Source organism: Manis pentadactyla, chromosome 14, assembly GCF_030020395.1.
Source record: "Manis pentadactyla isolate mManPen7 chromosome 14, mManPen7.hap1, whole genome shotgun sequence".
Taxonomy (NCBI): domain Eukaryota; kingdom Metazoa; phylum Chordata; class Mammalia; order Pholidota; family Manidae; genus Manis; species Manis pentadactyla.
The window spans coordinates 52,710,539-52,725,682 of NC_080032.1; the positions used below are offsets into that span (position 1 = coordinate 52,710,539).

Consider the following 15,144-nt stretch of genomic DNA (forward strand, 5'->3'; position numbering starts at 1 on the left):
AAGATGTTATTTCTAAAAACTTGCTGTACTGTATGAAAGCACTCAGAGGAAGACTTCCCAGAACTTCCATCTAGATTGCTCAGAATGAAATATTTAGATATCAAACTTGTCTTCATGGCATTGATACAGCAGCATGGAGACTGAACTCGCCATCAAAACAGTTGTTTTGACCTGGACTTTTCTACTAACTGGAGCTTTTTTCCTTGACAGTAACTAATTAAAACTTTCCCTGAGCCTTAAGATTCCTCATGATTCATCCAGTTTTCTCATTTCATGATTAAGATCAATTGACTACATTCTTTAAATGCACATACTTTTAGGGACTTTATCTATCTATTCACTATTTATTGAATAGTGATTATTTATTGAATGTTTATTCCCTCCTTTCTATCTGCTAGACCCTTTGATGTTGGTAGGAAGACATGTTATATAGTCCAAATCTACCATTCCATAGAAATGAGAAAACTGTGGTCTAGAGAGGATAAATATTTTATATAAATATTTTATTTTTATACAAAATGTTTTATATAAAATTTTTGTATAAAAATGTTTTATTTTTATATAAAATAAAAGTAGTTCTTTCCTGAAATTGGAAAGAATGAATATCACATGATATAAGACTTAAACAATGGATGTCATAAAATAATTTAAGTAATATATGATCATGGTATTAAAAATCCTTCATTATCCACATGGAAATTTCAAGAATAAGAGAAGAGAAGGAGTTTCCCAAGAGGGATTTTCTCAAGTACCAGAGTGACTGCATGGTTGATTTAGATTAGAAAAAGATCTTTTTATCCAAGTTTATGCTGGGTCAAGTATTCCATATCATATCTGTTTGTTTTCCTGATCTCATAGTTAAAAGAACACAAGCAATACTTCTTCAGAATTTACTTTATTGACAAGTGAATGAAGGGAAATATATACTGAACTGCCCAAGATCCAGAGTAGAAGATGTCTTTATAAATTTAAGAGATCTGCAAGAGAAAAGTAAAAGCAGAAAAATGAAAAGAAGGATGACAGAGACGGCAAATCAGCACAAAACACGGGCTCTAATTCAACATTTTCCATAATGCTTCAGGCTGATCTTCCCACCACTTTTCCTATAAAAGAGAAAGACAAAAATATATTCATCACAGAAGTTATGTATAGGTTTAGTTATGTCTTAGTCCATGTAATCATTAGATTCTACAGGTACCCATGTCTGTAATCTGGCAGAGGTTAATTAAATGCACTCAGAGGTGACACCTGGTCAAATTACAGGAAGCATGAATCTTAAACAGTTTTAATAAGGCTTAGACCTTTCGGTTTCAAATGTTCATTTTCTGAGAGTAAATATTCATTCAACTGGAAAAGGTAAAAGTGACAGGAGAAATAATGGCAAAGAAACTTTAGTGTCATAGTTCTATCCTGATAGAAGATATAAGAAATTGAATATTTATATTCAGGCATTTGGCATTTTATAGCACACCATGTATTCAATCCTTCTCAGTGATATGTCCACTAAATTAAATCTCATCTTACCCCATTGTCTCTCTCATAGGAAAAAAATGCTATTAATTAGATATGCTATATATGAATGTAGGCACATATTTATTATGTACTGATTCAATATTTATTCATTTCATTCTATGTGCTTGGCCATATTATTATTATTATTATTGATAGAGAGTCATATAATTTCTTTGCTCAGGAATTACGCAGCAAAAGTTGAGGGAAATTAAAGTAGTAGAAATTCTAAGATAAGAAAATGACAGTGGTGAGGAAGTGAGGTAACTTTTATATGGGTTAAATAAGGGTTATAATTCTCTACTTTTACAGCAAAAACAAATATTCCTAAAATTTGTATGGAACCCCAAAGGACCCTGAATAGCCACTGCAGTCTTAAGAGGAACAAAACTGGGTGATTTGCTCTTCTTAAAATGACACCTCCTAGTTTCAATCTATACTTTTGACCCGCACTTAGATGGTCAATTAATCTATGACAAAGAGGCAAGAATATATCCTGGGGAAAAGATAGTCTATTTGATTAATGGTGTTGGGAAAACTGGACAGCTCCATGCAAAAGAATGAAACTGGACCACTTTTGTATACCACATAATAAAATGGATTAAAGACTTAAATGTAAGACCTGAAACCATAAAGGTGTCAAATTAAGACATTGATGGCCAGCTCAGCTCTTTGACATCAGCTTTAATAATTTTTTTTGGATATGTGTCTTTACGCAAGGGCAACAAAAACAAAAATAAACAATTGAGGCTACATTAAACTAGAAAGCTTTTGCACAGCAAAGGAAACCATCAGCAAAACAAAACAACCTACTGAATGGGAAGATACTTGTGAACAATGTATCTGATAAGGGGTTGATACCCAAAATATATAAAGAACTCATACAACTCAGCGACAACAAAACAATGAGTAAACAGTGGGTTGAGGACCTGAATGAGCACAGAGATGGTGAACAGGCACATGAAAAGGTGATCGATATCACTGGCCATCAGGGAAGTACAAGGCAAACCCACTGTGAGATACTGCATGCCTGTCAGAATGGCTGTTATTAAAATGACAAGGAATGACAAGTGTCGGCGAGGATGTGGGGGAAAGGGAATGCTCATGCCCTGCTGGGACTGTGAGCTGGTGCAGCCCCTGTGGGCATCACTATAGAGGCTCCTCAAAAATTAAAAATACCCTATGATCCAGAAATGCCACTTCTAGGAAGTGGAATATTTAATGAAGAAAATGCAAACACTAATTTGAAAAAACATATGTACTCCCACATTCATTGCAGCATTATTTACAATAGCTAAGGGATGGAAGCAACTTAAGTGCGTTTGTGCGCGCACACACACACACACACACACACATGAAGGAATATTACTAATCCATAAAAAAGAATGAAATCTTGGCATTTGCAATAACATGGATGGACCTAGCGGGTATTATGCTTAGTGAAATAAGTCAGACAGAGAAAGACAAATACAATGTTTCACTTACATGTTAAATCCAAAAATCAAAACAAACAAACAAACAAAACAAAACAGAAACAGACTCAGAGAACAAACTGGTGATTATAAGAGAGGTGTGGTTGGGGAATGGATGAACAGATGAAAGAGAGTAAAAGGTATAAACTTCTATTTATAAAATAAGTAAGTCCTGGGGATGTAATGTACAGCGTAGAAAATATAGACAATAGTATTTTAATTACATTGTTTTCATAATGTCTAAAAATATTGAGTCACTATCTTGTATACCTGAAACTAATATATTGTAAATCAATTATAATTCAGTAACAATAGGATTGATTGATTAAATACATTTTTATTAATTATAACCTATGTTCCATAGGAAGCTCCCAGTATGTTGGCTAAAATCTATAGCACCTGCTGTGTTCCTTAAAAGCATGTGAGTTCAATATAATTTGGCCCTTTATAAATCTCCCTAGTATACTATCACTAAAGTTTGAATAGTCCAGATAATAAAGGTAATCCTCTCCTCTATTCTTTGTTAAAAACCTCTTTTCATGAGACTAAAACAGGAAAGAATGGGAATTGATGTCTGTGCAACATATAATTTGGTATGAAATAAAGTGTCTGAAAATCTAGATAAAATAATATTTTTACTGATGATACATATTCTCCAAGTTTTTCACATTTCTGATTTTGATGCATTTTCAAACTTAACTGCATCTCTAAAAATTTCCTTCATCTTTTCCAAAGTTAATAATAATAAGAAAAACAAACATAATTGGATGAATATTATTAAAATTTTAAATTAGAAATAAATGGGAAAAAATCAGAAAATATATCAAAATTCTTAAAGATGTATAAATTTTTTTTAATTTCCAGGATTCATATCTATAATAACAAAGCAAATGATATATGTTTACAAATAATTTAACATGTACTTTTTAAAAAACCATTTGTTTTTGATCCGTTTGCCTGAAGCTTATTTCTTCAGTCTCTATGGGTGTATGCACAGAACTTTCTAGAATATGACAAGGAAAGTGTCATAGTCTTGTTCTGGAAGGTTGTGCTAGCAAGGGACAGGGTTAGTGAGTGTGATACTTACACCACCGCCTTACAGAAAGCACATCTGTTGCCATATGTCTGGCCATCAGAGCCGCAGTGGGTATTCAGTTCTTTAGTGCAGAACATGTTGGGGTCCTGGAACTCGCTACAGTCAACCTACCGAAGTGAGCATAGGGACATTGGTATTAGTGCATTCTGCCTGAGGGACTGCCCCTCAGAACAGAAGCAAAACTTCTCGAAATAGAAAATAGCTTCCTGTATCTGCTTGACTAGAACTTATTAAACATAACTGAAACTTTTCCGTTGAGACACTGGAAACCTACTTCTGCAGGTTTTGTATTCAGAGGAGTTAATGAAGCATGGCAGGTGCTATCTGTAGCAGATACTTTGTAAGGAATAAGGCAAATTCTATCTATAGACATGTATATCCATCTGCTCCAGCACTGAACTGTTCCAACTGAGAGTAGTGTTTGTTTTTTAGATGACATTTGTTCTGGGTTTTTGTTTGTTTTGTTTTTTAGTGTATATTATTAGTGTAATACCAACAGCACTCGTTCTGCATTCTCCAAGATAGGGATGGTCAGTGCAAGGGCATCCCAGATGTTACCTGATGGCTTGTTAGTTTCCCTGTGGTGGCTACATCCCTTTATTATCTCACCAAAACAGAATTCAAATGTCTTTTTATTAACTTACTGCCTCAGAGTCTGTAGAATTTAAACTCTCTGCCTACCACATAACCCAGGAATGGCCACCTAAGCTGCTGTATTAGGTAGGGTTGTGAGGTTGCATCTAGCCTTGCTGGGAACACATGCTTTGAGTAATAATTACCATCACAGGCTCTATAGCAGGAAGGCTACCATCTATGCTAATGATATAGCCCTACTAATACAGCATTCTCTCAGAGGTAGTCTTAAGAGCTTTATGTTTGGAGTTTTAAGTTTCTGTTCAGTTCAGTGTCAAATGAGTCAGTATTTGGTGTGCAAATGACATTTGAGCCATTTTATTCCAGGATACACGTAATATGCAATAGGTAGACCTGAACTCCTCCGGATATTAGCTACATGGGATATAGTGACGTTTGAACATGAATAGAGAGACTGTCCCTTTACCCCTATTTTGGTTCCATTAAAATAATACCATCTTATATTTATCAATTGCGTCATAATACCCAAACTACTCTCTTATGGATTATTCACTCAATGGAGTCTCACAGTAATTCTGAGATATACATTGAACAATCCTATATTAACCAGTTTACAAACGTGGCTTCTGATCCTCAGGAAAATAATGCCTTACCACTGCCACACAACCAGCAAGCAATTAGATCAGTGCTTAAACATAGTCCTTGTTGCTGATCCTATTTTACCTATTGCGTATTGCCTGTACCCTGATTACTGATGCAGAATTTCTAGCAAATCTGCTGTGGTTAATTTCCAACTCATCTTCATGGAGAGAAGTAAAGATCAACAGTCACTATGTACCCTTGACCACATTTGTAGTCGGGACACGTGGATTTTATTAACATACCTTAGTAGGGAAGTGTACGGGCATAGGTTAAGAGGAATCATTTAAGATATCAGTAAGCTGTTGTATAATGGCTCTCTAAAAGTTTTCATGGGGAAATGCTCAGTCAGAGCCATCAGTTGACTTTCAAATATTATCACATAGATTTAAGCCACCTGAGACCATTCAATAGACATTTTTTTGAAATTTGGCAATCGTTTAGTATTGAGGTTGGAAAGTATAGTACAGATGTCTTCTTAGGACATGATTGGTTAGAAGATGCTGGGCTTACAGTCCCACTTTGCAGCCCTACTTTCCCCACAGTTCTTAAAGACATCGGAATCCTCTTGTATTATTTCCAGGATAGTAATCTTCTTTTTAGGTCTCCAAATGGAAAAACAGTTAGATAATCTTTAGGGCAGTATAAACCATAGAACAATTTCTTCTCAATTTCTAATGTATTTTGTATTTAAGTCACTGGTGTACAAATTTACAGTTGTGTGTTTGAGTCCAGAAAGGACTGTACACCACAGAATCATCATTGATATTTTCATTTATTCCACAGACAGCAGGTAACTATTATTTGAAAGATATGTTGCTGGGTAATGGTGATAGAAAGAGGAATTAGTTATAAACCCTATCTTGATAAGCTCACCATCCTATCTGCACTAAGGAAGCAGAGAAGAACATGGATAATTGTACATGATGTGTAATAAATGCCACAGTGGGACAAGCCCAGGCAATGTGGGAACTGAGAGAAAGGCATCTCGGTCAGATGTATGTTGTCTCTACAGCCAGGTCAGTGCGGAAAAGAAAAAGGGAAGTCTCTTACATGAAAGAGACACCTCCTTAAGACACGTTTACTTGGCAATCGGCCCTCTGATCTTGTGATCCAGCCTCTTTTGTCCTTTAAAAGCAGATACAAAAGTGGCACTTGGGAAAGGTGTTCTGTTTGAGAGCTTCTAGGCACCACTTCCCTCCCCAAGCCCAGTTTGCCCCTTCCACTGCCCCCTGGGGATGAGACTAGGAAGAACAAAAAATTTCAATAAATAAAACCAAATCAATCAAATGGCATATGCATATATTTCTTAGAACATAGATACGTTTCATGCTTTTAAATTGCTATAGTGGCCCTTGGTGATTCCTGAAGTAAGCTAAAGACTCATGTTTTAGAACTTGACCGCTATTCGTCATCAGCTCCTTGTGTCATGGGCAAAGTACTCAACATATGTGCCTCAATTTTCTTCACCAAAATTAAAACAAAACAAAACAGTTGCCATGCTTGTTTACCAATGTCATTATAAGGATTAAATGTGGTCATACAAGAGTGGGAGAAAGTCTGTGTGGAATATTTGAAATAGCCCTAGACTAAGAGTGCAGGAAATAAGCTTCTGATTGTGGACCTGACCAAAATGTAGCTTTCAATGGAAGGTATTTGTAACTCCTACGAAATGCTGAGTACCATCAGACACTAGAAGGTCTTTAATAGCTCTTCCAACTTTGATGGTCCAAGATGTAGCAGTGACTTCTTCCAGTGTGGTGGCTTGAATAAAGCTAAGACCTTAGGTCTTCGACTGGGTGGAGAAATAGCAAGTACTGCCCAAATGCTCCTTCCTTTTTATCTAGAGAACCCTCTTTACTCACTGTGTGCATGGGGACAGAAAACGGCCACTGAGAGCACCAGAGGTTAGGAAGGTGAGTGGGAGCCTTGCAGAAGTGACCAGGGTGAGGCAGGGGACTATCAGGGTTGGGACTAGAAAGAGAGCTCGGCTGACTACAGTTTCTGAGTGTTATGCGCTTCCTCCCCCGAAATTTCCTCTCCTCTTTTACATTTTTATTTAAGCTCCTTTAAATAGAATCCAAACAATTGGCTTCTCAGTAGAAGTCAAGATAAATCTAGATGTAGGGTGATAGTAGGATTCTTTTATCTCCTTTACCATTTCCTCTATGAGACATTTAAGAGACTCAGGAGAGCTGGAACCCACTCCCCCACCCCTGCTGCAGACTATTTAAAATGCCCTAATGCTCTGCAATGTTGGGAGACTGACTTGGGTTTGAATTTTGCTTCTCCCACTTATTAGCTGCATTACCGTGTGCAAACACGTCTCAGCTCTGAGTTTAAATTTATTCATCTTTAACGGGAAGCTGGCAACACCTATCATCTATGGTTATTGTAATGATAAGTCCTTTGGAAGCTGTAAAGTTTCAAGTATTGTGCAAGATTGCTGTTACACTAGCAATGTAAAATGTAACACATTCTAGAATTTTTTGGATCCCATTATTCCTTACCCTATTTTAGCGAGTTTAAAAAAAATATTTGATATTTAAAAAGAAAAAAACAAGCACCTCCATTTTTTAGTTGGGTTGCCAGAGTCTACTTGCAGGCCCTTGGGTGCCAGTGCTTAGTATCAGTCTGACCTCTTGTGGTTCTTTGAAGCACTGTACCCTCTAAAATAGCCCGGATGGAGCGTAAGTCTTTACATCAGTCATCACCACTTAACTTGTCCGGAAAATGACCTTATATGGGCACTGACTCAGCTGAAGATTGGGGATCATTGATATTCTAGTCCAGCGTCTTAATTCTACAAATAAAGCCAATGAAAATTTGCGATCACACAGAAGCGTACACACACACACACACACACACACACACACACACACACACACACATCCGGATTGTAGGATTTCATCTCTTTCCCTTTACTGAAAAATACTACCTTTGTGTTGAAACAGCTACTTTCTTGATCATACTAGTTTTCTTAACCCTTCCCTGACTTAGCTTCTAATTCCCCATTTTTACACCCTTTCCATGCCACTAAAACTTATGTAAGAGATGGCACCTCTCAGGATACACCTATAGGCTCTTGGCTATGTATAAAATGTGCATGATTTTTTAAAAGATAACCTGCTGCTCTCGATCAGTCCAGCCTCTTTGAAACTCTTTCCTGATTTCTGCAATATGCCTATATCCTGATGTCCGACTATTTCTTCTCTATCCCATTCATCGCCTTTTCTATTTTCCTCCCGAGTATTCATTTTGTTCATTTTCAAGAAAATTGTATATACTTGATTTTTTTCTAAGAATATGTTTTCCCAGATGATAGTGATGAGTTCTAGACTCTTGTTGTTCTTGAATCCTCATCAAAATCTCAAACCTAATTCCTAATTGTCACAAATACACAGTACACCTTTACTCAACGATCTGATTCACATTTACTACTTCTCTGTGTCCAAAATGCAACTCTTTATCATTCCCTCCAAACTAGTTTTACATTCCAATTTTTTAAGTTTTTCTTAATAGTGCCATTCTTCAGATTCCTCAACCTACCCTCAGATTAAATATTACCATTTCTTTCCCCTTGCAAGTGTTTCCTTTCATGTATTTCTTTATTTCAAGTCTTCTTCAACAATTCCAAATTTACCACCTATACCCACCCTCGACTTCCCTGGTCTGAGCCAATGCAAGAAATTCTGCCCCCTCTGCTTCCCTCCATCCAAGTTTCAAAATCCCTCCTACATGTGGAGACCAGTTATCTTATTTTAAACTACTGTTTTTATTATAGTACTTTGTTGCTTAAGAAGTGAGGATACTAAACACTACTGTATGCTTACTTAGAAAGTATACTGTCGTTCGCGGGCATGCACGGGGCTTCCGCTGCTCTCTAGCCGTACGTAGCCGGGGCTATGGATGCCCCATATGGAGGCAGGGGTCCTGAGTGGTTGACCACACAGCTTTATTGCTCTTGGCAAACTTGAGTCACTTAGGTCCCCCTGTTTTCCTATCTGTGGTTAGGTTGTATATGCTGGTTAACATCTCCAAATTATATTTACAGATTCTGTCAGTATATTAATTTTACATGAATTCAAGCCAATTAGGAAAAATGGACAGCCCCATACATACTCAGGTCATGGGGCATTGTTTTACTAACTACTGAAATTTACCATGTCTTTGTCTTATGATACAAATAAAAATAAACTTAGATATTCCAAAAATTATTATAAAAGAAGTTGGTTACCAATTATGGTTTTTAAGAAGTTTGTGATGTTAATACCAATCTGGAATATTTATTTAAACAGCTCTTTAAAGGTATGGTCCCCAGACACACAGCCTGCTGAGGAGTTAGAAAAATAAAGGCCATGTAGTCAATGGTTCTAAAAGAAAAACTTATTTAGTTCAAAGGATGATTCCGACTCTGAGATTATGTCTTTCAAGCATTTTGGTGTAACACTGTAACTTACTTAATGAAGGCTGGTGATGGTAGATAGTAGTTTTATTTTTAAATTGCTATTATTATTTTGTTATTTTATATTCCTATTTGGCAAATTGAAGAGTTGGTAGCATATTAGTTAGTCATTTACATTTACGGGAAAAATTTTATAGGACCATGAATTCCTAAAGTTCAAGAAGATGCTTTTTGTTTTGCATGAATAATTATTTTGAAAGAATGTGAACCTTTTACAAACCTACAGTGTAGACTGCTGACTATAACCCTCCTTGAGATGCTTCAGTCATGGAGATGCGTTCTGGCACAAGAAGGACAGCCTGAGGGCTGGAGAGCTTTCCTCCTTTTGTCTCGTCTGATCAGCCGTGACCAAGGGTGCCCCCAATGTCAAGCTTCCTCTGCCCAGTTTTGGGGCTGCCACCCGCCTGCCAACCATGCAGAAGATGAATAGCAGCCTTGATACCATCTGCAAGGTGGCACCCTCCCTGCCCTTAGTGTTTGAGTGGAAAAGAGACAGCTGTCTTAACAAAGAAGGCTTGGTTCAGTGGTCACTGAACTCGAACCTTCATTTTAGAGAAGCAGAAACAAGGGAAAGAAAGGAAGAGACGCCCCTTAGATCACAGAGCCTCTAAGTGTTCGAATGAGGACTCAACTGTGTTGTCCTTATATATCTGAGCACTCTAAAGTCAGTGCTTGCCTGCACTAGGTAATTATTAAGAATGAAGATTTGAAACTCCCCACCTGTGTGATTCTTATTCAGTAAGACTGGTAAATACATATTTAGTAGGCATCCCCAGTGATTGTAAAACAAGCAGTCTATAAGATGTTCACTCATCTAAAAGAAGAGAATTAGTAATTAGTCAATTTTAAATAAACTTTAGAAAACACTAAAAATCTGGGAAACGTGTGTTAATGAGAAAACTGGGATTAAATTCCATGTGTTTTAAATGTATGTGCAATGGTCTTACCACTTTTTTACTCCCTAATGGGATATAAAATGTGTTGGCTAGATCTCATGTCCTTTCCCTGTTCATTTTGACACTTTGACATAGACCATGCTACCATATGTATTTAAACATAAGAAGAAATCAATATTAAGATGTACAATTGTATATACCAATACAAGCACCATGGATTAGACACATACAAGTGCGCGCACACACACACACACACACATGCACACACACACTGGAGGCTAGTTGTAAAGCATCAACCATTGTAAGATGCATCCCAATTTGGTAGATGCTAAAATTTGAAACAAAAAAGTCTTATGCAATGTAGCAGGTAAACTAGGGTTGGAAAATATTTTTCAACTTCTTTGCCTAAGCCAATCAGTTGGTAGTAGTGTCTGGAAACTTTTGATTCCAAGGGTACTTGAGCACAGGGCTAAACAAGAACCGGTGCCAGGGTCAGGTGGGAATGTTCACTATGGGCACAGGTGCAGGACAGGCAGAGCAAGTACTTGTTTGGGTTGCCTTTTGGACAGAACAAGAAAGATGGAAACAAGTTGCTGTATTAATTTGGAAAAAATTAGCCCAACAATGAAGATAACTTGTGCCTATTCCAATTCTTAAGCCAAATTATTTTTAAGCTTGAGTGAATCTGTTTCTGTGTACTCAGTACAAAACCTTAAAGAAGGTTCTCTCTCTGCTTGCCTTACTTCCAGAAAGGAAATAATTTCTGTGGTAGTAAGCATCCCCAGTCGTCCTAAAGCAAGCAGCTTCTGTCCTTTAGGAGCTGTTAATTAATAATCATTAAGTCAACCTCTCATAGTTTACCAAATCCTCCCACATAGTTTATGTAATTTAAATCTAATTCTATTATCCCTTATCTATACTTGTGGAAATTGTAGCTCAGAAAAGTTGAATAAGTTGCCCAAGATCACACAGGGAATCAGTGATACGTTACCAGAAATTCGACCTATTTTTATTAATATTCGTTCTATTTTAACAACATCTGGAGATGGCCACTTGTAAACTGAAAACAGTTCTGCTCACAGAAAGATTATGTTTGTAAAGTGTACTATTTCCACTGATTTTTGCACTTGTTTTGTTTGTTCATTGTTTTTGCTCAGTCACTCACCAACAGACCTCTCTGGCCAGGGAATACCAGCCAAGCACCACCCAGGTCTGAAGAACAGATTTAAAAATATGCAGTGACCTGTCCTCCTTGACTGAAGACACCTGAAAACATAAAATCAGCACACTGTAATCTTTGAAATGTGAAAATAGTGGGATATGCAAAATTAGGAAATCTCCAAGCCTGGAATGATACTTGCTCTTTGTTCTTGACCATCTCAACAAGTCATGGCATGATTGTTCTGTTTGCTTATGCCTGCTTACTTCTTAGGGAGCAGTAGAAAATTGGAAAGTGATTTAAGAAGATGCACTGTGATGGGGTAATTTTTTTGGAGGTTGCTATGGGTGAGGGGAAATAGTTTAAAGATCTGGAGATAGATGTTGCGGTCCTGTCCCAGTCACTGATTCGCTCGGGGAGCAATCTCCCCAGCTCTGCCCTCACTCTGGAGAAGCTGGGCTGGGAGAATTTCCTCTGGCTGTGCCTGGGCTCACAGTGTTCCTCCCCAGAGCCTTTGTTACAGGCAGCAGGGGAAGGGAATGAATTTGTTCTTTGAACCCAAATTATTTTTCTGCCCTCTGTATTCAACCAGCTTTAAAGAGTTGGCCCAAATATAGAGTGGTAAGGACAAATTCGTTCTCTTTTCTGTGACTCATTTCTCCTGCTACCTCTCTCTGATTTCCTGAAATAGAGCAGAAGTTCATAAATACAGTCTTGCTTCTCCCTTACACAGATGATTGTATATGTGACTTAATGAGCTCTGTGGTTTAAAATGCTGAAATCATAAGAAGTCTTAGGTTCAATCCTAGTAAGAGCTGCTGAAATTTGATTTCTGGCTATTCTGTGGAATCCTGATGCCAGCACCACCTCCACATGGAAGCCCCATGCCACTGTGGTGGGGGAAGGGGCTGGGTAGGTGCTGCCCTGCTCTGGTGCTGGCGACCATTTGTGACAGGAGAGCTGGAAACGCCACACAGGGCCTTCTCTGCTGAGGAGGACAAGGAGAGAGCAGGGCTCTTAACTCTGAAAAGCAGGTGGCGACCATCTACTGTGGTGCTTGTCAGCCTTATTGCAGTAGTGTGCCTGGTTATTAAAAAATCAAATTCTTAGGATATTTACTTGAGAATTCCTTTATATAGGTCAAACAGGGCCTGGAAGTCAATGTTTTTATAACGACTTCAAGTGATTTTTATGCTCAGGGAAAATCACTGTTACAGTTTTCACCAATCCCCCCCTGTACACATCTTTGATCAGAAGAGGGGAGGTCTTACCTGACATGTCATTTGCAGAAAACGTTAAGGCAGAAGCAGGGCTAATACCCACAGTGCCTGAGGCCACGTAGTACTTTTACTATTAATTTTAAAAGTAGCAATATTCATAGATATTGTTGAACCCTTACTCTGCCCCATCTACTATGTTAAGCACTTAGCATACATTTTCTCACTTAATTCCCCAGAAAGGGCTAGTCCTTTTATATTCCCATTTTACAGATGAGGAAAATGACACTCCGGAAGGCCATCACACCGCTGTAAAATGGGAATGCCAGGACTGAAATTCATTTCTTTTGAAGGCTGTTAGGCACTATGCCTCCCCAAATATGGATATGTCTAGGAAGGATCCTGTTTTAGTGTATTTGGTATTAGCCAACCAATCCCATTAAAAGATCACTTAGCTTTTGTGAAGAGAAGCAATAAGAGGATATCAGTTAATTTCTGGGACCATCTTTGCAAGAATATTTTAATATAGATCTATTTTTATGCATTTAGCAGTTGACTGAGCCACTCACCCAAGTTATCTGGGTTTAATAGTCAAACTCACTGCCCAATGTCACAGAAATCCTTTATCTAGTCTTTTTTTTCTCCACATTTCTAAATGTATTTGTTTATGTAGAAATGACAGCTCCCAGTGAACAATCTCACTGACAAATTGTTGTTTTTTACATGTTCAGCTACTTAAAATCTCTGATGGCAGCAAAATTCAACTACTCTTGTCACAGAACATGATACCGCCTACCTGGGAAGTCCCAGGACTCAGTCTCATTTCTCGCCTTCTACAAATGAGAGACCAGGTCAGAGGGCCAAGCTTCCCTCGGGTTGACGCAGGCACTGGGGAGCAGGCAGGCCCAGGACCCTGGTTCAGAGCTCTAGCATGAGCTTCGGCCACTACGGCCACACAGAATAATACAGGAGGGAAGAAGGAGACGCAGGGGACCTGCTCACTCACACGGTCCTGCGATGACAAACATCAGATTGAAGTGTAATTGTGCTTTGAACACTGTGAATTGATATGCTAAGTGATGGCCACTCATTCAAGTGACCAAAGATAGTCCCCTGCTTCAGGAAAGTACTCCACCAGCAGCAGGTACAGTTCTGCATTTCGAGGTTCAATCACTTTTTCTGAAAGATTCTCTAATTGAGTTGCCTTTATATCCTTTGTTTCAATTTCAATTATCTGAGGGCAGGGAATCTTTCCTTTGTCTTAAGAAGTGAAACTAATATTTACAACAATTACCATCCTCCAGGCTAGTTCTGTGGTGCACCCATCATCTGTGATGTCTGGAAGACCTGGATTTGAATGCCAAATTCTACTTACTAGCTGAAAGTCCTCTGGCAGTTTTCTTAACTTCTTTGTGCCACAGTTTTCTTATATGTAGAATTTGGATTTGAATACCTTGCTGTGTATATTGGAGATAATGTATGCAACCCCTCAGTACAGGCCTGGAATGTAGCATATGCTCAACAAAATGTTATTTTTATCATTATTATTATCACCATTTTTATCCTCACCATCATTATCATTATGATGATCTCTCAGAATTTGTGTTTTATATCAACATTGTTAGAATTTTGAAATATGGTAGACAAATACATACTTGTTATTTCCAGTTCAGTATAAATATTGGATTTTAATTTTAAGGAAAAAGAAAAACTCACCTGAGAGAAAGCAGAAAAGAGCCAGAGAGAGGAGCAGAGGGACACCTGATATTTTCATGGCACCAGTTAGCTCGCTTGGACCAAGGCTGCCTCGTCCAGCTGTGATTCTCTGTCCAGACACTTCCCAGGACACTGAACCACACACTCAGACTCATATATAGACCTGACTGAGGGAGTTGAGATCTCCACCTTCTTTATAAAATCACATTCTAAAACCATATGCAAATCTATACACTTTAGGCATTTATTGGGACTTCTCACCAACTTAAAGAAATGCGTCATGTTCCCTGTCAACCTGAAAAATCAGGACAATTATGTGAGTCGCACCTTAGATCTTAATAACAGAGGATGTCATTTTCCACCGGTAGTCTACATTTTCCT

The 15,144-nt window shown here is 38.0% G+C and overlaps 1 protein-coding gene across 1 annotated transcript; it reads right to left on the reverse strand.

Moving 5' to 3' along the window:
• Positions 1-885: 885 nt before the first annotated feature.
• Positions 886-14,906, reverse strand: LOC118909041 (serine protease inhibitor Kazal-type 6-like). Its single transcript, XM_057492074.1, has 4 exons — positions 14,764-14,906; positions 11,915-11,937; positions 4,069-4,184; positions 886-1,103 (listed from the first exon to the last, which is right to left on the reverse strand). The coding sequence occupies exons 1-4, from the start codon at positions 14,819-14,821 to the stop codon at positions 1,058-1,060; spliced, it is 243 nt and encodes an 80-aa protein (XP_057348057.1). The 5' UTR covers positions 14,822-14,906; the 3' UTR covers positions 886-1,057.
• Positions 14,907-15,144: the final 238 nt, after the last annotated feature.